Source organism: Orcinus orca, chromosome 2 (genome assembly GCF_937001465.1).
Source record: "Orcinus orca chromosome 2, mOrcOrc1.1, whole genome shotgun sequence".
Taxonomy (NCBI): domain Eukaryota; kingdom Metazoa; phylum Chordata; class Mammalia; order Artiodactyla; family Delphinidae; genus Orcinus; species Orcinus orca.
The window spans coordinates 167236237-167262960 of record NC_064560.1 but is presented as its reverse complement, the minus strand read 5'-3'; the positions used below and the strand labels follow the sequence as shown (position 1 = coordinate 167262960).

Here is a 26724-nt window from a genome sequence, read left to right as displayed (position 1 = left end):
TCAGTAGTTGTGGCTCTCGGGCTTAGCTGCTCCATGGCATCTGGGATCTTCCCGGACCAGGGCTCGAACCCATGTCCCCTGCATTGGCAGGTGGATTCTCAACCACTGCACCACCAGGGAGGTCCTTTCCTGAACCTTTTTAGAGTAAGTTGCCTACATCATGGCCCTTTCTCTCTGGATATTTCAGTGTGGATTCCTAAGAATAAGGATATTGTTTCACAGAACCTTCAGTAAATTGAACTTTGATATGATACTTTTATCTAATCTGCTGGTTGTCTTACAGTTTTGTTGATTGACTTAATAACGTCCTTTACAGCATTTATTTCCTCTCCAGTCCAGGATCCAGCACTGCATTTAGTTGTTATGTCTCTTTAGTCTTTTCATCCAGAACAGTTCCTCAGCCTTTCTTTGTCGTTCATGACATTGACATTTTTAAGAATATAGCCGCCTCCTCCTCCCCCTTTAAAAAAAATAGAATGTTCTTCCTTTTGGATTTCTCTGCTGTTGCCTCACATTTAGACTGAGTTATACCCTCCTGGCTAGCATACACATGAGTGATGTTGTATCTTTTTCATTGTATTACATCCAGAGGCACCGGATGTCCATTCGCCCCTTACGTGTGATGTTAAGTTGGATCACTTTGTCAAGGTGTCCGATTTCTTCACTGTGCATTTACTCATTTTTCCTCGCTACTAATAAGCAATCTGTGGGGAGACAACCTAAGACCATATAAATGTCTTACTCCTTATCCACATTTTGCCCTGAGATTTACCAGTCATCCACCCTGGGTTTGCAGGTATTTCTGGATCCCAGGCAAGGCATGGGAGGTCAAGCTATCTGCGACCAGGTGACCCACTTTCGAGGGCATCACCCACGTGGGAGGACCTTGCTGTGCTGTGCCCAGCCCTGCTGAGAAACCACATTTCCACAATAGTTTTCCTCTTTCTACTCCCACCAGGATCGGAAGCTAATTCGTCGTTCATTCAACTGACACATAAGAATGTTCTTACGAAAGCTTCTCAGCTTTATTTGGGCACATTGGGGTATGGGACGAAAGCTAGTTCCCTCTCGGTGTCTTTAAGGAGCCTACCATTGAGTTGGGGAGACAAGACTTGGTCACTGAAAGGTAAAGGACATGTAAGTTGTCAGTACTGTGACCCCACAGGACAGCTCAGTGAGAGCTGTCCTATGACCCTGGAGAATTAAGTGCCCTTAGGAGTTTGGGGGAGGAGGGATCAGAGTGGGTTAGGTACGATGAAGGGACATTTCATTAACAAGGGTAATCTTTGGGCCTTAAAGGACAGGCAAATCTGGGTAAGTAGCGATAGATAAGGGCATTCCAGGAGGGGAACAGTGTGCACAGAGACCCGGAGACAGGAGCATGGATGGAGAAATTGGGGGACAGCAAGTTATGTACCAGTCTGGATGGGGCCAAGGGTTGGTGTAGGGGGCAGGATCTACCCCCTCACTGAGCACCTACCTCGCACCAGGCATTTTAAAAAATAACTTTCCCGATTCTGAAAGTAACACATGTTTGATATAGGAAGTTTAGAAAAATAGTTTTTCTATATAAAGAAACATTTTAATGAAATCGCTCTATTCTTTCATCCAGAGATAAGTGGTTAACCATGGTGTATTTCCGTCATTTCTGAGATCTTTATCATTCTTCTGGCAACAGCTTCGTTTGGGTTCATAGACTCAGTAGCCCCTCTTATCCCTCAGAGGATATTAATCATACTTTGGAAAACATTTCATTCTGGTGACTTTATTGATTTTGTTTTCCAGCTGGTACTTCTGTTCTCTAATTCAGTGCTGTTTTGGTTGCTTTGGTTTTTGTCAAATGTTTGGTAAGTCTTGGTTGTGTTTCTTCTCCCTTTGTATTTTCAGGTTTTTTAGTCACCTCTGTGTGAAACCTGATTCCGTGCTCTAGAGCCAGCTGCCCCTGGTTGTGGACAGGAGGGTGGGATGTGCCTGCTGGGGATGCAGGAGCAGTCTACGTGTCCCCTTGCCTCCCTACCCTAATGTCCCGGCAGGAGCCTGGGTGGAGAGGTGGGGCAGGAGCCCGCTTGCCTGGCTCCTCCAAATCCTATGACCAACCACTCAGGGCCTCTCCTGGGCCCCTAATCTCTTGGACCCTTGGACCCTGCAGAGCCACTCCTCTGACTGAGTGTAGAATCCTCAGCCGCACTGCTGGGGTTCAAATCCTAGCCCTGGCGCTTACTAGCACTATGACCTTGGGAAAGCTGTGTAACTCTGGGTCTTATCTGTAAAGCAGGGAAAATAATAGTCTGTATTTCAAAGGATTTTTGTGAAGGTTAGATGAGATAATATGTGCTTAGAACAGCGTCTGGCACATATATGTGCTGTGTGAGTGTCATTATTATTATTCCATGGTTTTATTTTGGGGGTTGTGGTTTCTGTATCTGTTTATTCTCATTTGCTTCCATCTTCAGGGAGCCCATATAATTCCCTCGCTTTCTGGTGCTGTAATGGATTTATTCTTCTTAGAAAATGTCTTTTCTGTCATTTTCTAGGACTTGGGGGATTTAGGCATTGGCCCCTGGCCTGCCATCTTGATATAGTCATACATTTCCTTCAAGTTCTTTCTCTGTGAGCCTGTATGAGTGTGTTATTGTTATCTGTAATACATACATGAAGGCGTCCGTTGCCATCTGTGTCCACTCACCCAGGAGCCTGGCCCAGGGTAGGACTCGCCACCCGGTCTAGGTTCCCGGATGCTGACTCTGTCCTGTGCAGGCCTGGGAGGTGATGAGTTCTCTTCTCGGCCTTCCTCAGGCTGGTCTGAGGCGTCCTAGTGAATGTAATGGGTCCTCTGCTTCCTTTGTCAAAAGGAATGTTAATTATTTTCAGCAGTCTAATTACGTGCCTAATGAGAGCCTGACTGAGATAACATTCCCTTTAATTACTCTTGCCTAAGTGCTGTTTGGAGCCATATTTGAGAGTGTTGCAAGGCTCGGTACTTCCACAGTAGATGAAGCTGTCTGGCGAGAGGCTGAGTGAGGGGCCAGGGTTGCTGGGCTTAAGGCCCACGGTAGAGGGGCCTGCTGCAGTCAGTGCCCAGCCCGGTGTATGCTGGCCTTTCCTCTGGGCCATTACTTAAAGAAAAGGGACAGTCAGATTGGGTCATGTATGGAGCAAACAGCACCCATCACGGCGCCCCCAGAACAACTCATTTCTCGGTCTTCCCCCCCAACCCACCTGCCCTTCAAGCTCCTCTTGGCCAGGCCCCTCGCTCTTGGAGGACCTGCCCCCGTGCCTTTCCCTCCATTCAACACTTGGATTTTGAGTCCCTACCGTATGTCAAATTTTATCCAGGACATGAGGATGCAAAGGTAAGGAACTCGTGGTCCAGATGGCTTTCTAAAACAAAAAATTTGATCATGCCCTTCTCCTCTTTGGCCAGGAGAAATGCTACATGTCTGACCCCTGCCCCCTTCCAGGGTTTATCTTCTGTACTTCCTTTGGTGGCCTTCCTTTTGTTCTGATGTGGTGTCTTTCAATAACCGGGACTTCATGGGTAGACCCTTGGAAGGCAGCTCTCCCAAGCCCCTGGGTGGGCTTGAGTAGGCTGGAAGGGACAGCTTACATGAGATTGTCTGCCCTGAGAAAAAAGGGCAGCTCTAGGTGGCCCACTGCCATAGGTAAATTAAGTCCCCTAATTCCTGTCTGCACATCTGCACCTCCCATGAATGGTGTAGCAGGGGGAAAGTGCTGATGAAACCCTTGGCCCTCCCATTTTCTAGCTGTCATTTAACCTCTGAGCTTCCCTTGCCTCCTGTCAATCAGAGTTAATGCCTGCTTCATGGGCTCATGTAGGGGACTCATGAGATGACCTGTGTGACACCTGCCTGGCACATAGAGGGTACTCAATAAATGGTTTGGAGTTTTTTAAATAGTCCAAGCAGCACCCCCTACACTGAGTTATAGCCAGAGACTCAAGGGCTGGCCTCATTTTACCAATGGCCAGAGCCCTCTCCTGGCCTCTTGGATAAAAGTCACTCTTCAGACAGTAGACAGTGACTTTCTTGGAACAAGCGTTCATCCTCCCCCATCTCACAGTGGCAGCCTTGGTTAACTAGGCTTGAGGGAGAGAATGAGGGCAGTGGTGTCTGTTCAGAAAAGAAAGAGGATTTCCAAGAGCAAGGAAGCTCAGCTCAGCTTTAGGTCTGCGTGTTTGGCAGCCTTCTCGTCACCCTTGGTAAGTTCTAGAGCAATGTCCAGTGGAACTTGCTGTGATGATGGAAATGTTCTACATCTGCACTGTCCAGTATGGTAGACACTTGCCACATGTAGCTATTGAGCACTTTAAATGTGGCTAGTGAGACGAAGGAACTGACTTTTTTTATCTTATTCATTTTTAAAGTTAAATTTTAAAGAGTCCCATGTAGCTAGTGGCTCTCAAACTGGGTAGTGCAGTTCTGCAGTTTTCAGAAGAATATCTCTCTGTGCACTTCTTGATCTTGGCTTGGGCCTCATCTCTAGGCTACTAGTTTTCTCATGTCCTGTTTTCAGAAGTCAAGGTGTGCTAGTTGCTGGCAAGGACCAGGTAAGTCAAGGGGAACTGACAAAATCAGGGTGATTTGGAGCCCCCAGAGCTATAGCCATCCCGCTGAGATTCACCCACCACGCCAGGCATCCGACTTTCTTATTTGAGATTCTGCCCCTTACTGTCTGCAAAGGGCAGAGCCACTGGTTTTCACAGCAGCAGAGATGGGTAGGTGGTGCTCAGATACATGACTCTCGTGCCAGCTAGGTGTGTTCCAGATGAGGAGAAATCATCTGTGCTAGTTAGAAGTTTCTTGATTGTAAGTGACAGAAAATCCAACAAACTACCTGGAGTAAAAAGGAATATTTACCTTCTTGTTAAGGTGAAACACCCAGGCTAGGGAGGACCCGGTGAAGTTACTTAAATTCTTTTGATCAGAGACAGATGGAAATTCCAGGCCATGAGTCAAAGGATTTCACCTTCCCTTCATGTGTTAATAAAATTGCCAAGCAACAGCTGATGAGGAATTCACGGTTTCCAGCCCCTGCCTGCAAGAAGAGTCTTCAGTTGACTAGCTACATTTATTTGGCAGTTGGGCACTTTGCCCTGACCTAGTTGGCCCTGTAGGGATCACCAGAGGACCCTTGCGATAAGGGGCAGGGAATGTCTGACCCCTAATTACACAAACTTTAGCCTCTCTGGCTGTTTCTCAACCTTGTTTAGCTTGTTTCGCTTACTGTTCCCCCTGCCTGGAATGCTTTTCCCAAAGCTCTTTGCGAAGCTTCTTTGTGTCTTTCTGATGTAGGCCCTGATGCTAGATCCTTAGAGAAGTTTAAGACTCGCCCTCCTGCATCTAATTTCTTTCTCTCCCCTTCCAGGCCTTTGCCCTCCTTCGTGGCCTGATACCAGACATTACACTATGTGCTGGCTGGCTTACTTATTGTCTGTCTCCCCACAGAACTGTGAGCACCAAGGGGGCAGGAACCTTGTCTTGTTCACACGGGGTACAGTGCCTGGCCTTCACCAGGTAGTCAATCTTTGCTGGAATACAACCCCTCGTATAAACAAACCAGCCTCCACAGGACTTCTGGGACCGGGTCCCCTGGCTGTTTAGAAATCTCTGGGGGTGGCTCGGCTGTAGCAAGCTGTGAAAAGTAGGGCATTGGGAGTCGCGCTGTTGAGATGCTCCAGATTTGTCCTCCGAAAGACCAACTGGGCTTCTTTCTGCCTCCACCGGGGAGGCAATGAAGGGGCAGGGTCCCCATTGCTCCAAAGGCATGGTGCGGTGGATTCACCTGTGGGACATCCGAAGGATGTGGGCCGTCATAGGGAGAAAGCAGATACATAAATTCCCGGTCACTTTGCGGGTGAGGCTGTGAGTCCGCTGCCTGTTCCTGTCCAGCTGACAGAAGGAGCCTTGCTGGTCTCACGTGATGAGGATTCCAGGGCCCCTCAGCTGCCGCCTGATGGGATCTGCACAGGGGATTATTGATGAAGGGGAGGTGAGGCAGCTCTTTACAGTAACACATGCCTTGCTCTGGGATGGCAGCCAGGCAGCTAATTAGAGAGCCCAGCAGCTGTCCAGCCTTTCAGGCAGTGAGCAGCAGCTACACAGTGCCAGGGGGTGGGATGGGAGGGAAAGGAAAGGAGCACAGGGCCAGAGGCCACCCTCTAAGGCGTAGGGGGTGGGTGGTCGGGGTTGGTTCCAGGGGGGGACATTGGGAGGGGTGTGTCAGGTGGAGTGGGCTGCATGGGGAGGAGGAAGGAAGAAGAGGAGGTTGTCAGGACAGGGTAGCCTACAGGTGAGACAGAAGAGAGGGTGATGAGATGTCCAGCAGGCAGGGTAACCCAGATTCCAAGCCCAGAGTGAGGGGCATGGAATGGAAGGACATGGCCCAGTGGACGGGAGGGGGGGGTCCATCCCCTATCTACACCCTTTCTTCCGCATGCCAGCCAGGCCCCAGGGCCTGGGTCTCCTTGCTCCCAAGGGGGAGCTGACCAGATATAGCCTTTCCCCTGGTCGGGGGGGGGGGGGTTGGCATTCCAATTGCATCTGTAGCTGAGCACGGTCACTCCTTGGTTTGGGAAGTTGCCAATCCACTTGTGTTCAGGGCTGGTCTTACTACAGGACAAGTAAAAGCAGTTGTTCTGGGTCAAAAGGGAGGAACTGGGGAGGATTTGAAAAACCAGAGGGCTCCCCAGTGGGTCTCTGGGGCATCTTCTCTTTACTCTATGGGCACCTGGGTGGGGTGATTTGGGGAAGAGGAGAATAGGAGAGAAAAAGGGATAGTGTTTGCCTGCCACTTCCTGGCTTCACTCTTAGGTTCCAGGCCATGGAGAAGGGTGGTGGATGGGGGTAGATTTGATTTTGAGGTTCCGGTCAGAGAAGCAGAGATTCAATCCTGCAAGCCCAGCTTACCTTAAATAGTTATAGGGGAGGAGAGAGAATGATGCAGAGGGAATTTCCTGCCAGCAGCTGCTGGTTAAACCTCTTTGGGAAATGAATCCTACATATATGGAAACTGGACGCTTCTTTGGAGAGTGCCAGCACATTGCAGAAATAACAGAATAGGCACTGTTATTCTCTGACCTGAACCTGAGCTTGGCTCCTTGCCCATATGAAAGCCTGCGGTGTCTCCCGGGATGCCTAGAACGCTCTGTTCCTGCCCCATCCCTCCTCATGTGACATGTCTTCTGTACTGTCCAGACCCAAGGCACTCACCCCATCTATCCTCACCTCTCAGCCTGGGTGATGGCTCTTGGAGGTGGGAGAAAGGATAGCGAGGACCCTCCTTTCTTCCCTGGTCTCCAGAGACAGCCCTGCCCATTGTAAACCAACATTTATGGTGCTTTGTGGGAGAGAACCCTTCCATGATGGTGGCCTAAAAATTAGAGAACACCAGACATCATTATGTTTGGTTAATAACACTGGATGTTGCAATCACCCAGTAATTTAGTTGGATCCTTGTCTACCTTGCTTGTCCCTCCATCCAACAGAAGTTTCATGGTCTCAAGGAATTCATCATGTGGAGGGGGAAACAGACACATAATCATTTTAAGATGGGGCAATATGTTTCAATAGGAGGCTGTTCAGAGTCCTGTGGGAACATCAGTGATGGAATACCTGGGGGGCTGTGGGAGGATGGCATCACAAAGGAATGAAGAGGGGGCAGGGTCTCAAAGGAGGAGTGGGTATGGTGGGCTGCAGAGGAGGGCAGTTAGAGAGGGCTTGAAATTGCACGGTAGTCTTTGCCCCTTCAAGCTTCTGGGGCATTGGGACATGTTGAAGGAGAAGCTGGACGGACTTGGCTGTACGTTTACAAATAAGCTGCTTACAGGATGAACTAAGTAGATTACACCGAATGAAGGATGAGTGCATGCAGATGTGTGCCTTGAGAATGAGATTGGGATGGAAAGCACTTTGAAGGTATGCTATATGGCAAGAGGGGCGACTCTGGAGCCCGAGGACCAGGGTTTGAATCAAATGTATGGATTTAGCCTAATCTCTTAATATCCTGAGGCTCAGTGTTTTCATCTTTAAAATGCAGCAGGGCTGGGGACAGGGTGGGGGTGGGGAGGTAGGATAATTCCTGCCTTCCCTGCAGGAGTCTGGGGAGAATTATGAGAGGTCATATACTTGAAAAAGTACAAGTACTACCACACGTTAGTTGTATAAGGGCTCTTCACACATTCCTCTACTCCAAAAACTTCTGGTTCAGGTCATGCTGTCCTCAAGGGAGCCTCATGCCCTCTACACCGTGGGACCCGGTCTAAGGGGCCAGAGGGTGTCAGAGGGGTCTGGGGACAGCTTGTGCACTTGGAGGCAGAGGTGGGACCCCATCACCTCCTCGTCCAGCTCTTCCCCTGGGGGAAGAGCCTGCAGACCAGGAAGCAGGAGGTGTCCAGCGTGAGGCTGGCCCCAGGAGGGAGCCTGTTCTGACTGCCACGCTTCATCTGCCAGGGCGGCAGCCTAACCAGCCTCGGGCCCCCAGGGCTAACCGTGGCGACCAGCAGGCTGTGCTGCCAGGATGTGGGCTTTGGTTTCTGTTTCTGTTTGGTTTTGACTAGTGCTGTTAATGCGGCCTGCTTAGGGCCCAGAGAAGGGGAAGTGCCCGTGGGGGGATCGAACTCCCCAGGCACAGGGTCACCGTGGTGCTGGAGATGGAGGGCGCGCTGGACATGCCCCTGATAGGTATGTTCCAGGGTGATCCCTGCCCATGGCCCGGCAGGCTGGGAGAAGGGAGGGGTGGGGACGGGTGGGGCAGGGTTGGGGGCTCCTGTTTGTGGAGGAGCTGGGAAGGGACAGAGGCCAGGAGAGCACAGCAGCCCGCAGCACTTCACCCACTCTGTCCTTCACTTCTCTCAGTGCAGAGGCCCAGGGGAGAGACCCGGGGGTGCATGCCCTCCCTGCCTGCAAGCACAGGTGCACACAGTGAATTTCAGGTCCCCAAGCCCTGCACTTTCACTTCTCTTGGCTCCCCTGCTGCCTCGCAAGTTGTCACCTTTGGGAGCAAAAGCCCGAGTCACCCCTGCTCAGAGAGCCTGGGGGGTTGGGGGAGGGAGGAGGGTGGCCATGGGCATCAGCGCAGGGTGGTGCCTCTGTGGCCCACCCTGCTTGGTCGTCCACTGGCGGATGGGGGCAATTCCCTCCGCTGGTCACACACTATTCTCAGCTTCTGAGCAGCCGGTCCATCCCTCTGTAGGGCTGGGCTGGATCTGATCTCTGTCCCTGGGCTCGTGCAGAAGGTACAGTTTATCCAAGGGATTTTCAGGGAAGCTTCAGCACCTTCATATTAAAGCAAAAAAAATGTCGAAGTCTCTATCAGATGGTCAAGTCTTAGGGCTCTATTAAAAATATGTATGTGGCAAGGGGCATTATAAAGTCAGACTTATATCAGCTTATAGTCAATTACCGATGTTAATAGGAAGGGTCTCGACAATAATAATAAAATAATAAAATGAAATAAATATGAGGGCAGTGGGATTGCGGGTAGAGGGTTTTAGCACACGTTTTGTTGGTGTGCTTGTTTTTGCACGTGTAGTTGTGCTTGGCTCCCCAAATGCTAAAACAAATGCTCTACATCGTCTGTCTTCCGTGAGGTTCTTGACCGCCCTTGAGAACAGATGTACCCACTACAGGGGGAAGGTGAGAGTGTAATTTGAAGCTAAATTGAGAATGGAGCTGGATTCTAAAATTATATCCCTGCTCAGATTTACAAGTGTGCACACACTTCACTCATGGCACAAGAAGCACCGAGTCCTAGCCCCCATGTGAACTGCCTGGGATCCATTCCAGGCTCTCATCTCCGGATTAACCAGACCTGGGCAAGCAGGATGGCAGAGAGGAGGTGGCAGGCTCCAGGAGAGGCCCCATGGCCTGGGTGTGATGAGTGTCAGGCGCTGAGCCTGGAGCCCGGAGCTGTGGTGTTTGCCTCGAGGCCGCCTCTCTGGCTGGCCTGGTGGCTCGGAGCTGGGGATAGTTTAAGCTAATGAACTCCTCCTCTTTAATTCCAGGGACAAATGGAAGCCACCCATCCACTAGCCGAGGATCAGCTGAGCCCTGGGGCTGATGCTTGCCCACACTGTTGAGAATGGCACCGAGGCCCAGCCAGGCACCGGGACAAAGGTTAACCCGGGACACTCCTGGACAGTGATCCTGATGTCTGTTCGGAGCCGCGCACTCAAGGGTGTGATAAGTGAGTATGTTACTGGCTCCCAGGGGATCCCTGGCCCTTCCTGCCTCAGCAGCATGGGCACAGGCCTGAAGGTTCCAGTTCTGAGGCTGCTTCCGGTCCAAGGGCCTGTCACAGGGCTATGGTCCTGGAATGGGAGGGGGTTTTCCAGCAGTTCAGGCCGTGTCACATGCTAGAGCCATTGTATAGCCACATGGCCTCTAAGAACTGGGTCAGACCCAGATGGGCTGACATGAGTGATGTGAGACACCCAGCACTTAGGAGATGGCATCTTCCCCAGTTCTCTTTCTTATCTGTATGCTCATGGGTGCTTTGGGCCCTGGGCTTCACCTCTGTGCAGTGGGAACTGGATCTCACCTAGGCTTCCAGACTCTGCCCAGAAGCCATGAGTGGTTTGTGTGGCCTTGGGTAGAGCATCCAGGGCACTGGATGGTGAAGGCTTTGTGGCGCCTTAGCTGCCGTAAGCGTGGCCACCAGGGGGTCAAGAGGAGCAAGTTCTCTGCTGCTTCTGCCATGTTTCAGCCATATCTCCTCCTCAGTCCAGAGGAGCGGCATGTAGGGCGAGGGGCCCCCTGGCTGGGGAGTCTCACCTGTCCTCACATAGCCTTTCTTTCCAGCCTCGGCCTCTGGCTTTTCCTTGATGATGCTTTAAAAAAATGACAGTTGGCTGCTCTCCCAAGCCCCAGAGGCTGTCCGGCCTAAAGGCTGTTCTGTCTGAAGAGGACAGACAGTCCCACTGTGGGACCGGGGGCCGGCAGGCAGAGAGCTCCCCTGGAAACCAGGGCAGGGAGCGCTGGTGGGTTTGTACTCGGACAAGTTTTAGGAGCTGTTGGACTGGTCCATGGGAGCCCAGAGCCCTTAGCTTCTATGTAGGAGTTTGCAGAGCGGGAAAGGGTAACCGGGTATTTCTCAGCTTTAGATAGATCTTGACTCCACTGCTAGTTGAGAGTTTAAAACTCAAGGCTAGAATCTATTTTTCGGTCAACCGAGGCTTGCAAAATCAGTTTGTGATTGGAGGGTCTTTCAGGAAGTGTGTTACCGAGTTGATTTATAGCCGGGGTGGTGTGAGAGAGCCTGGACTGTGGGAGTGGGGTGGGGGGTAGAGAGATGGTCGTGGAGGCCACTGTGGGAACGCGGTGACTCAGACGGAGACCTATTCCCTGCATTACACAGAATTCCCCAGAACAACCTACATCGTCAGCCTTAAAACAGTTGTACCCTTTTGTTCAGTGATACCACTTGTAGAATTGTTCATTAAGAAATCTTTCTTTAGGAAATAGTTCCAGCAAAGAAAAGGGCTGAATTCTCTTGTTACAGGCATAAGAAAGATGTTCTTGTGGTGTCATTGTCAGAGTAGAAATGGGAAACAGTTGTTCTCCCTTTGTTGAACACCTAGGTTAAGTAAATTATAGATTTCCACTTGGTGGAATATTACACAGCCATTATAATAAGGAGAACATAGGATATATGACAACTTGGAAAAATTGATTATGATGTAATGAGTGAAAGTGTCAGGTTACAGGATAAGTACATTATAGTAACTTGTAAAATAAATACATGAGAAAAGATCGCAAAGGGGAAATGATAATGGCTGCTAGTTTGCTGGAATTATGAATGCCTTTTCTTTCTATGATGCATGGATTTGTTTCTTTTAAAACTAAATTAACTCTCAATGAGTACACCACATACCACTAAAAGTGATTTTCTCTAAGATGTGGGATGATGGGGGACTTGCTTTCTATATCATTCCTTTCTGCAGTGTTTAAATTTCAACTGTGAGCAAATGTCACTTTTGTAATCAGGAAAAAGAAAGACATTTTAAAATGCTAGATATAAAAAAATTTTAAAGGCTATATTTCCTAAGAAAGAGGAGAAGAGAAAGGCTGAGCTCTTTAGCTCTTTATACCTGCTCTCATCAGTGTTTAAGGGCCTGCGCCTGTTTGGGCCCATTCATTCATTCATTCATCAATCCATTCATTCACAGGTATCAGTGGGTCTTACTGCCAGGCACTGTTCTAAGCACTAGTTACCCAGCAGTGAACAAGGCAGAGCCCTGCCCTTGTGGAACTTTCACTCTAATTGGGGGAGACAGACAATGAACACGTAGCGAAATATCGGAAAGTGAAAGCGCTAAGACTAAAATGGGATGATGTGGGTGACGGGGAGGCTGTTTTGGATCAGAGATTCCTCTGAGGGGTGTTGGTTGAGCTGAGATCTGAATGACAACAGAGAGGCAGCCGTGTAAAGTCTGGGAAGGGTCCTGCAGTCCCCACCCGCAGGCTGCCCTTTGCTGCCTGAGCCCTGGTAAGCCTCGGTGCCAGGCTGACTCCGTTCCCCAAGCCCACTTGCCCCCGCTGCACCTGCCAGCTGGGATTTGCTCAGCATCTGAGGCTGTCCGAAATCCTCCCCGGCCGGCTGCCCTGCACGGTTCTGCTACTCCGGCTGCTGTCGCTGCTGCAGGCACAGGGCTTCTCTGGGCAGCCTGCACGCTGGCCGCTGCTCTTGGCTGGCATTTCCGTGGCAGGGCTGGGGCGTCTGAGATTCCCGGCAGCTTTGGGGCAGGCTGGCCATCGGGGAGACTCTGGGTAACGTGTGTCCTGGTGAGAGGTCTTTGAATGGCACGTGCCTTAAGGTCCAAAGGGGTGGCTGCTGCCATGGTCCTGTGAGGGTCAGCCGTGACCCTGGAGGATCTTCGTGTGGACGCTGCCAGAACGTGGCTTCAGAACAGAACTTGGCCTCTCAGAATAGACTGAGAGCCTTCAGGAGCTCTGACACCGGTTCTGGGCTTCGCTGATGATCTACCGAGAAGCTCACATCCTTCTTGCTTCCTGTTGTCTCCCCATATACCATCTCAGCCTTCCACAAGCAGAAACTCAGAAAACGGTAGTGCCCTCAAAGGAGCCTGTAGTCAGCCTCAAGAACAGTGCGATGTGCTGACTGGGAGTGAAGGCTCTGGAGCTGGGTTCGAACCCCAGTTCTGCCTCGTGGAGCTGTAAGAACTTAGGCTAATTTTCTAGCCTTTCTCTGCCTCGAATTCCCCATCTGTGAAATGGGCTTGAAGATTATCTGCGTTAGTACATGGAAAGTACTGAGAAGAGTGCCTGATTATTACTGTGACTTGGGAAGTGGCAGGAGGACCAGCCCAGGGAGCTTTCCTGGGGGGACGCCCACAGCAAGAGAGGGTGGAACTCTATGGCATTTGGGCAAGCCAGTGACCACTGGTATCTTCCCCCACTTGCTTCCCTTCTGGCCCTGAAGCAAGCCCATGTTTTCCTCCCCCTCAACCTGATGACCACAGGGGAGGCTCAGGACTGTTTCAGAACTTGCATCTGGCACCCAGAGGTAAGGGCGACCGCCCACCCCTCATTAATTCCACTACCCCACCAGGAGACTGCACTCAGGGTTGCTCAAGCTGTGTCCCCAATGCCTTGTCCTCAGAGACCCCTGGAAGGCCTGTGCATCTCCCCAGTGCAGTGGTATTAATTAACTGTAATGGTTTTGTTGCCTGGGGATGGGAAGTGAAATTTGGGAAGTAAATGAGGTGAAAGAGGAAGGCTTGCCCAGCCTGTCTGCATGGAAGGGGAATCCTGATTTTCTAGCAAGACGCTCCTCTGGACAAAAATTCCCAGAGTTGTCGTGTTGTTCCAGGAAGTTAAGATGCTACAAGATGGGGGGTTTTGGCAAAACCAAGAGCAATCATCCCATCCGGTTTTGCCTCCAGCCTGTCTTGGACTTTGATGGCATTCTCTTCGCTCCTCTCAACTGCTCACTCTGCTCTCTGTCACCCTAAGGAATAGCCCGGCGGGTTCCAAGAGCAGCAGGTGAGCTACTCCTAGGGAGCAGGGCTCTGAAAGCCAGCCCTCCCCCTCCCCCACCTGTCTCCTTGGAGGGGCAGTGCCGTGTCCTGATGACTCGCCTTGGGCTCTGGCCCTTTGCTGGAACTCTGCGTGCCTGGCTCTGTCATCACACATGAGGGCTCTTGTACTTGAGTGTTGTTCCCTAAAATCCCGCTTGAGAAGCCATCCACTGCTCTGCAGATTCTTTTCTCTGCCTTCAGTCTTGCCCACACTCTCCTCTCTACTCCACCCTGAGTTTTCATTCCTGGGCTGTCCCATCTTTGTGTCATGGTCCTCAGGATGGTTATGTCTGTCACCAGGAGAAAGAAGCAACATCCCGTGAACTGCTGGTTCCTCTTGATGCAGGTAGACCCGGGGCTCCGATCCCAGGGCTGAACAAGGAGGTACTGGAAGGGTCTGGGGCAACGGGCTCAGGTTGGGGGAGGCCAGGCAGGGATGGAGGCTGTTGGGCCCAGCAGAGGGAGGGGAGCCTGTCCTAGCTCAAAGTTCAGGCACAGCTCCGGTGACTATTAGAAGTGGGTTTGGGGAGTGGAGTTCTGAAAATCCACCCAGGCCAACGCCTGCCTTTAATTTTAGCATCTGTCCCATCACAGTGTGAGCTGCCATCCCACCTGACGACACTGTCTCACGTCCCCGCCCCTGTCCTCACCCCCGCCTCCTGGCTCCCGCCAGCTCTTCCCCATTCATCTTCCGTGGACCAGTCCAGGTCTCCTCAGACACGACCTGACCTCACCTAGGTATGCTTCCCCTCCACCTACCCGTGTTCTTCCAGGCACAGAGATTCTAAAACCAGAATCCAGGCCTCGGGCTCGCCCTGTTCTCTCTCCCCACACCCTCTCTTCTGTTCGGCACTTGCCCTCTCTCCCTTTGACAGCCACTCCTTTAATCTTGCTTCTGCTCCATAGGGTTTGGGCGTCCAACTCTTCCAAGTCACCTGCTCCGGGGGTGTGGGCGTGGCTGGAGCCTCTGATCTGTAACCGACTGGGAAACCATTCTTGGCCTCCCCCAAAAGATCAGACCAAGAGGCAAGGAGAGTAGGGTTTTAAAATCAGCATCAAGGAGGGGACTGACCAGAGCGATGACTCCACCAGGTACATGAGGCTGCTGAAGGGCACATCTGAAGAAGTCCCTTCTCCGGATCCTGGGGGACAGAGGGGCCAGGGCTACGAGTGCCTGTCAGGTGGACAGACCTGCGTTCAGAGGACCCTGAGTCGGGCAGGAGGCAGAGGGGTCTCCAGGCCACCACTGTCCACCCACCTCGGACTGCGGACCCCTCCTCGCTGCTCTGTGTTTCCCTGGAGCCCAAGCTCTGTTCTGGGCAGAGCTTAGCAACCTGTTGGGAGTTCAGCATAAAACTAGAGCTTGAGAAACTGTGCCAGGAATGCTGGCCCTTTCACTCACGCTTCTTTTAAAGCCAGGCCCTCACAGGGCTGGTTCTGAGACCCCTCCCCTTTCATCACACCTCCTCAGCCACACGGGAGCTGGAAGCTCACTTCGATTCTCCTCAGCTGAGTTTTTGTTCCATGGGCTGTATGTGTGATTACTGTTTTCACGGGTAGCTTGGCTGCCGGGTTAGTGCTCTGGGTGGAGGTGAAGACCTGACTTGCTTGGCACAGAAGGCTGCCTGGCTGCTAGTGAGGACAGGGGCAGAAAGACCCTGCCACAGGTGGGAGGGAGACGCTGACCAGGAATCCTGGCTCTGTGCCAGAAATGAAAGCCATCTTTTCTTGAGCATTTGCTGTATCCCTAGTAGTGGATACCTCCTGGCTCATTCATCCTCACTGTAACCCTCAGAGGTGGTTACTCTTATTCTCACTTTACTTATAAGGAATCTGAGACAGAGAGGTCAGGTAGTGTGCCCTAGATCCCACAGGTGGGGGGTATTATTGTCCACAACACAAACCCAGGCAGTTAGGATCTGGAGCCCCTGCACTTAACCCTACACACCATTCACACCTGTGAGTCATGGTTTGTTGTTGGGCATGGCTCAGGAGGGAAGAATGGGTGTTAATTTTATACAATTTCAGGTTTCCTTAAGTTCATTTGTCTGGCAAATTTACTGAGCATCTTCTATAGACAAGGTGCTAAGATGATTGATATATAGTCATTCAACAAATAGTTTTAAGGGACCTCCCTGGTGGTCCAGTGGTTGAGACCCCATGCTTCCACTGCAGGGGGTGCGGGTTCGATCCCTGGTTGGGGAACTGAGATCCCACATGCTGCGTGGCCAAAAAAAGAAAATAAAACAAACAAACAAAAACAAATGTTTTTAAGATACCATTATTTTTATAAAAGTTATACATACTAGTTAGAAAAAAATTTTAGAGTCTACAGAAAAGTATAAAGATGGAAATAAAAATCACTTATGATGTCACCATCTAGAGATGATTGTGGCTAAATTTTTTGTATATTTACATGTGTGTATGCCTTTGCAAACTCAAAATCATACTCAGCATTCCACTCTGAATCCTGCTTTTTTCTCTTAATGTTGTATTAAACATTTATCAGGTGGCTACTGGTGCTGGCCTCCAGGGGAATCATGGCAAAGCTGAACGCTAACTGTTATCACAGCAGTGAACGGGGTGCAGAGGTGGACAGGGCAGTGGACAGCTCCAGGGTTGCAGGTGTTTAGGAAAGTCTTCACAGAAGAGCTGGATCTTGAAGGATTATGGCTTCGCAGGCCATGGTTGGGGGAAGGGCACCCCAAGTAGCAAAAACAGCAATGGAGAGATCGGGAGGACAGGCTCCGAAGCAGAAGTGGATCACGATGGGCTTTGCCAGTCATGCCTAGGGGTTGAGCCTTACTCTGTAGATGTTAGAGATCCACTAATGGGCTTTAAGTGGGGAGAAACACTGGATGTGCATTTTAGAAAGACTGCTGTTTCTATACACGCTTTCACAGTAGTGATGAGTAAATTGAAAGGAGCAATGCAAGGCTGGGAGACTGGCTATGTAAGAGACCATTGGAGTCATCCAGGTGAGAGATGATGGGGCTTGAACTAGAGCAGGAATGAGAAACAGGAATGACAAGGAGGAGATGGATTTCAAAGATGTTTAAGAGGTAGAAAGGATAGGCGTTAATGGCTGACTTGGTGGCTTTGCCATGTGACTTGCTTGGGCCAACAAGATGTTAGTGGGTGTGACTTAACAACTTAACTAGTATTGAAAAGCACCGGTGCAGTGGGGTTGCTCGCTCTTGGGCCTCCGCCCTTGCCATGAGAAGACCTTGCCAGGGCTAGTCCACTAGGCCCAGAAGAAGGACAAGAGGCAAGTGGAGCAGAGCCATCCCAGCCAAGCATAGGACAGAGCCCCCAGATGACTCACAGCCTTGTGACTGAGGCCAGCCAAGATCTGCCAACCCATAGGCACGTGAGTTGTAATAATAAATGAGAGTTTATTTAAGCCATTGAGTTTGGGGATGATTTGTTATGTAGCAATTGCTGAGTGATAGGAATGTCTTCATTCTTTTTTTTTTAATGTATATATTTATTTATTGGCTGCGTCGGGTCTCAGTTGTGACACGCACAGCATCTTTCGTTGCAGTGCACGGGCTCTTCATTGTGCGTATGGGCTTAGTTGCCCGACCAGGGATCGAACCAGTGTCCCCTGCACAGTAAGACTGACTCAACCACTGGACCACCAAGAATGTCTTCACTCTTGAACTGAATGCTTACTGTGTGCGACGCACTATTCTAGGCACCTGGGGATGCAGTGCTGAATCAAAGTCCTTACTTTCAGGGAGTTCAGATTAAAGGGGGGAAGTGGCAGAGGAAGCAAGAATGACCTCTCTCTGCTAACTGGGTGCATGGTGGTACCATTAATCAAGATGGGGGTTAGGGCTTCCCTGGTGGCGCAGTGGTTGAGAATCTGCCTGCTAATGCAGGGGACACGGGTTCGAGCCCTGGTCTGGGAGGATCCCACATGCTGCGGAGCAACTAGGCCCGTGAGCCACAACTACTGAGCCTGCGCGTCTGGAGCCTGTGCTCCACAACAAGAGAGGCCGCGATAGTGAGAGGCCCGCGCACCACGATGAAGAGTGGCCCCCAGTTGCCACAACTAGAGAAAGCCCTTGCACAGAAACGGAGACCCAACACAGCAAAAATAAATTAATTAATTAATAAACTCCTACCTCCAACATCTTCTTTAAAAAAAAAAACAAAACACAGCCCAGGCTTTACCTCCTTTGTGAAGGCAACATTAAAAAAAAAAAAAAAAAAAAGATGGGGGTCATATGATCCCTGAGGTGAGCCTGGGTGACCTAGCCTGAGGCGGCACCTCCGGTGGGAGGCCCTCCATACTCGCGTCGCAGCAAGGGAAGGTGACCACCCCTTCTGCTGGACAGAGGACAAGCGGTCCCCTCCCGGCCACAGGTGTGGGACAAGACACGCTGACAGTCGGGCACCAGTAGGGACGGGAAAGCTGCTGGGGCTGGAACTGCCTTCCCCCTTCACCCTCCCGGGCCCTGAGGGGCTGCTGTTCGGTGCCATGGCTGGAGCAGCGAGGGGAGCTCGAGCCTGAGGCCAGAGGCCTGGGCTCCTATCACTGGCCGGTCCTCCCACACTCTCTGTGTTGAGTTGTGTGCTGGGTGCTCCTTTAATTGCATAATTTAAAAAGAAAAAAGAAGCTAAGAGTGGACCAAAACATTGCACAAAGTGTTCTAATTTCCAAAAGAAAAAGAAAACAAATGATGGGGGTCATAGGAGATATTGGGAGGGAAGATAATGAGTTTGATTTGGGAAAGGAATATGAGGTGCCTATGTGACACTTAGGTGGAGGTGTTCGGGAAGGAGTGGGGTAAATAGGTGTAGAACACAGGAAAGCTGTTTGGCTGGGGACTGAAAGTCATCAACAGTGAAACAAAATCATCTGTACCAAAGAGAGACAGAGTACATGCTGTGGATATTCGGGGAGGAAGAAAGGATTTGTGGTTGGGAGGATGAAAAAGATTTTGTTCTGAAGGTAACCTGTAAGCTGGTTTGTACTTGTGGAGGCAAGAGGAGACAGGCACATAAAACACATTAGATGGGATGGTGGTAAGACGCGGAGAGCTGGACTGTGAGAATTAGGCTGAAAAAGTAGATTGGAGTGAGATCAGGGAGAGTCTTGAATGCCAGGCCAACGACACTGCAGCGTTTCATTAGCAAATGGGGAACCATTGAATGTTTTTGAGCAGGGGAGTGACATTAGGCACGCATGTCTAGGAGATGGCTGAAGTATGATGAGTTTTGAAGTCGAAATCAAAAGATACGGATTCTAGTCTCACGTCTTCCATTCATTGGCCCTGGAATATGGCGCAAATGACTTCTCTCTGAGCTTCAACTACCTCTCTTAAAAAATGGAAGTCAAACTACCTGCCCTTCACACGAGTCTTAATTTAGTAAGAACCAATGACAAAATGTGAATGAAAGTGATTGGAAGACCACCAAGCAATGTGCATGGGTAGGCATTATTGTGACTAGGTCTGCTTTAGCTGAAACGTAAGGCTGGGATTCCCAGACAGGTGGGCAGACTGCAAATGTCATCTTGTTAACCTCTGTCCCTTCTACCACCTCGGAGAGAGGACTGCCAGAGGTGTCAGCCTGGAGTCCACTGGCAGCTGGGGTTCCTGTTCTCCTGCTCTGCCTGCCCGTTCTTGATATAACCCTGAACTCTCCCACCCCACCCTCCACATAAATGACGTGTCATTTAGAGAACACCTGCTCAGGGGAGGACTGTACCAAGGCCACAGAACAGAGGACCGGGAGACAGCTGCTGCCATCAAGGAGTACACAGGCTGGTTGGATAGTAACTAGGGGTGGCATTGAGTAAAGGGTCAAATGAGTGGTCCACACAGTCGCTGGTGGAGGGCCAGGCCAGTCTTCGGAGAAGCATGATGGGGCCTTGAAGGCCAGTGGGGTTTAAAAGAGAGGATCGGAAGGCAATGAGAAGTAAAGGGGAGGACTCTGTCAGCCCACTGGTTTCCTCTCAATATTGAAACTAAACACCAAAAGCCCACTTAATGGAGCAGTTAAAAACAAATGCGACCACAATATGCAACCACTTCACACCCATTAGAATGGCCATCATCACGAAACCAGAAAATAAGTGCTGGCAAGGATATGGAGAAATTGGAACCCTTGTGCATTGCTGGTGCGAATGTAATATGGTACAGCTGCTGTAGAAAACAGCAAGGCCACTCCTCAGAGAATAAAAACAGAATTACCATATGATCCGGCAATTCCACTTCTGGGTAAATACCCAAAAGAACTGAAAGCAGGGACTCGAACAGATATTTGTACACCCATGTTCTAAGCAGCATTATTCACAATAGCCAAAAGGTGGAAACACCCATTAATGGATGAATTGACACACGAAATATATCTAGGTAGATCACAACAGAATATTATTTAGCCTTAAAAAGGGAAGAAAATTCTGACACATGCTACAACATGGATGAACCATGCAGACGTTAGGCTCAGTGACATAAGCCGGTCACAACAGGACAAATACCGCATGACTCCACTTAAACGAGATACCTAGAGTTGTCAAATTCATAGAGACAAAGTAGAATAGTGGTTGCCACGGGCTGGAGAGGGGATGGGGAGATAGACAGTGTTTCATGAGTTTGGAGTTTCAGTTTGGGATGATGAAGACATTTTGGAGATGGATGGTGGCGATGGCTGCACAACAATGAGAATGTACTTAATATCACTTCAGTGTATACTTTAAAACAGTTAAAATGGTAACTTTTATGTTATGTATAGGTTCACACACACACACATAAAAGACACATGTGACGGGGCTGCTTAGAAAGAGCTCACTTGAAGTATGAGTGATGTGGAACTCACCTGAGTTTGAGAAGAAGTGGGGGAAGAGATGGGGACCCCAGTGGATGGGCCTAGTGAAAAATTAGCAAGTAGCCTGGAAATGGGGGTACTCTTCCACTGACTACCAATCATCCTAAGAAGTTATTATAGGGAGGGTAGTAGACACCTCTCTCCAAGTAGCACTTGAGTAGCGTTTCTCAGAGGAAGCCAGTGGGGCTGTTTGTTTTCCTTTTATTTCTCATGCCTCCCTGGCTCAGGTAAGGAATATGAAATAAAGTAATGAACATGGAATAGGGTTAGGAGTATGATGAGTAACTAAAAGAGAAAGGTAGAGGCAGGTTTGAAATCCCCTCCGGCCTGGTCACTCCAGACACTTGGGGCGGGCAAGTCTGTGGGCCTCCTCCCTCACTTGTGTCTCCTTTGCGTCCCTAACAGCCAGCCCCAGTCAGCGCCATGGCTTCCGCCGAGCCCCTGACGGCGCTGTCCCGCTGGTACCTGTACGCCATCCATGGCTACTTCTGCGAGGTGATGTTCACGGCGGCCTGGGAATTCGTGGTGAACTTTAACTGGAAGTTCCCGGGGGTCACGAGCGTGTGGGCGCTCTTCATCTACGGCACGTCCATCCTCATCGTGGAGCGCATGTACCTGCGCCTGCGCGGCCGCTGCCCGCTGCTGGTGCGCTGCCTCATCTACACGCTCTGGACCTACCTGTGGGAGTTCACCACCGGCTTCATCCTGCGCCAGTTCAACGCCTGCCCCTGGGACTACTCCCAGTTCGACTTTGACTTCATGGGCCTCATCACCCTGGAGTACGCCGTGCCCTGGTTCTGCGGGGCCCTCATCATGGAGCAGTTCATCATCCGCAACACCCTCCGCCTCCGCTTTGACAAGAACGCCGAGCCCGGGGAGCCCAGCGGCCCCCTGGCCCTGGCCAACGGCCACGTCAAGACTGACTGAGCTGGGGGAGGGGGGTGGGCTGGGAGGCTCTCATGGATCCTGTGGACAAGGGTACCAAGCTGGTAGGGTTGCCCCCTCTGTACAGCACAAGCCCTGCCCCGTAGGGCACACGGAGCCCCCGTGCCCCACCCCCCGCCACCGTGGGCGGGCGTTGGGGGCGTGGTCAGGCGTTGGGGGCGGGGTGTGGAGGCGGCAGGGGCACTTCGGGTAGGGTCTGTGGATCTCAGCCCAGCTCAGGGGCGGGAGGCCTGTGGCTACACAGGGACGGGACTACGTGGGTGACTTTGGAAGCAGCAGGCCCTGTCCTGACTAAGGGACACAGAGTGGAGCAGAAGGTGGGAGGCAAAGCCTGAGGAGGCTTTGGGCTGCTGCGGGGGCCACCTGCCTCCCTCTCACCTGGTTTAGTTGGGCTTCAGCTGGTTCCATTAGGCAATATTCAGGTGCTTGCTTGCAACCAATACCTCCCCCAGGGGCCTGCTGAGCTGCAGCCTAAGAAGAGACTGGGCAGCCAGGAGGCTGCTGGGCGGGAGTGCTGGTCTGCAAGGGCTGGGAGGTCTTCCCTTGGCTCCTTTCCCCTCCCCCAGGGTCCCACGCTGATCCCTTGGCCTTCGGGGGCTCCCCCCCTGGTGCTGGATTCCCACCAACCTTGGGCTTTGGGAGGTTTCAATCCCTGTGTGTCCGGCAGCATTTCCCCCTTTTCTCTTATTTTCAAAGCCTTTACCACTAGCAGCCCCTTTATCCATGTAAGCACCCCACCTGCCCCACCCACAACTCCCTAGGCAACACAGCAGCTGCCAGAGATAGAGCCCTGAGCAGACCCCTCCCACCCTCTTGCAGCCTTCCCTCCACTATTGTCGATGGCCCGATTCCTGAGAAGTCCCCCCTTATGCCTCCCCACCTGCCCCGGTCTGGGGGATTGTGGCAGGGCCCCTGGTGCTCACCTCCTTGCAGTGGCTAAAAACGAATGATACCCCCAACGCAGAGTCAGGCCATCATGGGCCCCATGGATCCACAGTGGGGACCTAGAGACAAATCAGTGTGAAGGGGGGAAGTTGGGCAGTAAAGGTACCTGACTGGTTTATTTTCAAACCAGCCGGGGCAGTCTAGCTTTCTAGGTGGTGGAGGAGCCGGTATGCAGTGGTGGAGAGTCATGGAGACTGAGGGAGGGAGAAAGAGAGAGCCTTTCAGCTTTGGGAGGGTCTTCGAAGCATCCTTAGTGGGAATGGGTCAGTACTGGTTCTGCCATAGCCCCAGCCCTGCAGCAAAACCTCCTCAGGGCTACCCCGTCCTCGGCCCTCCCAGAAAGGCTGACCCACTGAGCTTGCTCCTTAAACAGTATTAACTCTGCCGTGCTCATGGGCATTGTCCTCTCGGTTGCCCCGCCTTCCTCAGTGACAGGTCCATTGCTGGCAGTAGACAGGTGAAATCCTAACTCCAGCCCACTTCCAGCTCTGCCCCCTCCCTGAGTGGAGGGGTCCATCAGAACACAGCCTTTCCCACGGTACATGGTCTCTTCTTGACCACACTATGACCCTTAGGTAGAAATCAGCCTTTCCCTTTTTATAGAACATTAAAAGTGATAATACCACCTGTGGAGAGAATCTCCTCTTCTTGCTGTACTGCTCCACCTAGACTGTGCAGACAGCACCAGCTAGGGCACAGGCCAGGGTGGGGATGCGGGGGGGGTGGGCAGGGGTGGTGTCCTGGATTGGGAGAAAGGCTGGGAGACTCTGCCTTTGGCAGGGTTGTGTTCTGCAGTGACCCTGTCCAGGACAGTTTGAAGGGCGATCCCCAGCCTCTACGTCCTGGGCAGGCTCCTCCAGTCTAGGCACAACCTACATTCTGCAGGGGTTAACCCTACCTTTGATTTTACTGTGGCCCCAATTCCAGGGCTTTGGGGCTTCTAGGGGTTCAGCCTTCCAGTGGGGGTCAATTGCTTTCCATCTACAGGTGGAGGGGATTCCAGAGGAAGAATAGTGTCTGGTTCCCGGTTCTGTCAGTAATTGTTTCCTCGGTCTTCTCCCCTTGATCCACATTATCTCGGTCTCCTGGACCCCACTACCCCTCTAAGCCCCTTGGACCACACTACTCACCTTTGCTCTCCCCTCCACGACAGAATCTGGTGGTCAGCTTGTTGATGTCTCCCAGCCCAAGGCCTCCATGATTCTCTGCCAGGGCAAGCCCTTGGGTGGCCCACTGGGTCTGGCCGCTCCAGAGGTTGCCCTGTCTGTTCCCTGGCACTATCTCTCGGGGCCCTACAAAAACTCCCAAGTGCGAGAGGTCCCCGAGTAAACCTGCCTGCCTGGCAACGTGCAGAGCACTGTACTTCTGCTTCATCCAGGTGCCCTGAGGCTCCTATTCTCCCTTATAGGGGACAGAGCCCCTAGCAAAGGGAGGTGATGACCTGGAGCTTGACCACGGGATCTGTGTGTCTTCAGGGCCCCAATCCCATAGTGCCCAAGGACTCAAAGTTTGGAGTAATCCCAGCCCTGCAAAGCAGAGAATCTGCTCACTTTTTATGAACCTCTGGTGTCCTGGGCCTCTCTCCACAGGACATGGCAGCATCTCTGAGTCACAGATCGCCATGTGCTGCCCTGCATGGTTGAATCGCTTCTGACATCTGCTAGGCATCCTGTCCCTTGTGCCGTGTCCCCCCCCCCCCCCATGCCAGTGAGTCACAATGGTCTATGCTTATTCACAGCAATAATACCTAGGGAGTGCCCATGAAGTCCTTTTGTCCTGGTCCCTCGCTTTCTGCATGGGTCTCCTGGGGAGGCAGCCACTGAGTGGGTCAGTTAGGAGAACCTGTATTTATAGAGCTCTGGGCTATGCAGACACCACCACAGGGGATGCAGAAAATTGGGAGGCTCAGGCCTGGAGGGCTTACGGCTAAGGCAGGGAAAGCACCTTCCACTCTGAGGCCACCCCAGGCCTGGAGGAGCGGCAGGTCCCTGCTCTACAAAAGGGGCTTTGAGGCGGGTGGGACTGTCTCCCAGCTATGACACCTCTTCGGAAGGATACATGCCTGGTTTGTGCACCCTGCCTGCTCTGTCTCCATTGGTCTCTTTGTCTCTTTCTTTTCACATTCATGCACACAAAATATACCGGTGTTTGTGTTCCAGGACTGGCTCTGACCCATCTCTGTTTCTTCTGTTTTGGAGCCCCTTTCCTAGGAGCTGCTGGAGGCCAGGCCCTTCACACTCTGGCATCACACTGTCCTGAAGCATGCTGGATGGGGCCATGCTGTGGGGAGGGCAGGTGGCATTCTCCACCAGTCCTTTCCACGATCTCTGTGCTGACCATCTCTGGTAACCTGAATTCTCCAGCCGACCCCCGACTCCCCATCATAATCTGGTCCAGTCCTAACTTTGGGACCAGGCTGCAGGGCAGATGGGGAGGCCCAGGCAGTATCCAGGTTGACTGTGGGTTACTGCATCTTCCCATGATATGGGCTTCTCTTGAAAATGCCAGCCATGACCTGCAATGTCTCATGGGGTGGGAGGGCCCATGGAAGGGGTCTGAGGGTACCCCAAAGAGCTGGAAGGCTAGAACCCCTTACTTGTCATTACCTTGAAAGTCATGCTTTTTAGAGTCCTGCTCTCCCCCTGGCAGTGCTGCTTTCCCCGAGAAGCACATTTGGAGGGAGTCATCCCTTCCTGCTCTGTGTACCTCTGTTCTGTCTAGCATCCCTTGTCCGCCTCTCCCCCCACCATGGTCCTGCCTACTTTCCTACTTCCAGGAAGAGGATGGAGGGTTCAGAATTTGCTCAGCCAGTTTAACCAAAACCAAAATGGCCTGGCCCCCCTGGCATAGCCAGACTGTAGAATACCTGCTGGTTTTCCAGATGGAATAGGCATTGTGCTTTCTGAATCACTGAGAAAGCCCTCTGCCTCCCCCACTCACTCGATGGTGTTCATTTCAACTGAAAGCCCTGCCCCTTATGCAAATGAGCAAAGCCCCAACAGTCATTTACATGTTAGTATAAACAAATCTATAAGGCTAGTCCATTAGAGCAGGTGTTTATAAAAAGAAAGAGGCAAGCATAATGGAACAGGGTCTACCTGATGGAGCTTCAGACAAGAGGCAAGAGGTAGGACCCAGAACAAGGAGGCCGAGGGGACTTGAGACCCTTCTTCATTGGCCAGCTCCTTCTGTACTCTACTAAATGGGTGCCTTTCTTTCTTGATACTTTCCTTCCTCACCTCCTCTGCCCCACCCTCACCCGATTCAAAGAGACCTTCTGACTCATCACACCACAGGTTAGAAGAACAACTGTGGTCCCTGCTGCTGCTGGTCCTGCGACTGCGGCCAGGCACTGCACTGATTGCTCGCCCTCATTAGCAACTTTTCTCCCATCCGTGGTGAGCACCGTTATTTCCCTATTTTACAGAGGAGGTCTGGTGGCAACCAGTCTGCAATCCCGATTTACCATGTCACTCTTTCGTTAAAACGTAAGCCGAAGACCCTTTGGGGAGAACTTGTGATGAGTCACGTGTCCTTTTGTACTTTGATGAGACTCTGGATGTTGTTAGAGTCCAGTCCCTCCAAATGCTATTCACAACGTGAAATTAATGTTCGGGAGGGGGAGGTTTTTGGGAGGAGAGACGGGGTTATAAAAAAGGAAGTATGGGATGCCATCTTGGCCAAGACTTAAACCAGTTGGCACAAGGATCCCTCCTCACGGAGGGAGGGTTGTGAAATTTTGGCCTCTGGCAACCCTGGGTTTGGAGGTGACATCTTCTCTACCTCCCACATGCAGCTTTATTTATTCCCCGGGCCTTTCACCTTTGATCCTATTTCCTTCTCTTGAGATTAAGCCTGGGCCCCTAGCTGTTCGTGCTCTCAGAGGGTTTGAAACTACCAGGTGAAATCGTTCTCCTTTTGAAAACTCAGATGGGCCTGAG

The 26724-nt window shown here is 51.4% G+C and overlaps 1 protein-coding gene across 6 annotated transcripts in view; it reads left to right on the top strand.

Annotated features, from left to right (window-relative positions):
• The window catches only part of TMEM229B (transmembrane protein 229B), a 40447-nt gene extending 15503 nt beyond the window's left edge, over positions 1-24944 (top strand). For 3 of the 6 annotated variants that reach the window (XM_033429979.2, XM_033430101.2, XM_049706419.1), the window contains 2 exons: positions 10022-10203; positions 21299-24944. In XM_033429979.2, the coding sequence (XP_033285870.1) occupies positions 21317-21820 (504 nt within the window). In that variant the 5' untranslated portion in view covers positions 10022-10203; positions 21299-21316 and the 3' untranslated portion in view covers positions 21821-24944. Of the gene's footprint in view, positions 1-8587; positions 8700-10021; positions 10208-21298 lie in introns of those variants that run through there. The other 3 variants (XM_012531344.3, XM_049706421.1, XM_049706420.1) reach the window with 3 other exon arrangements.
• The last annotated feature ends 1780 nt before the right edge of the window (positions 24945-26724 follow it).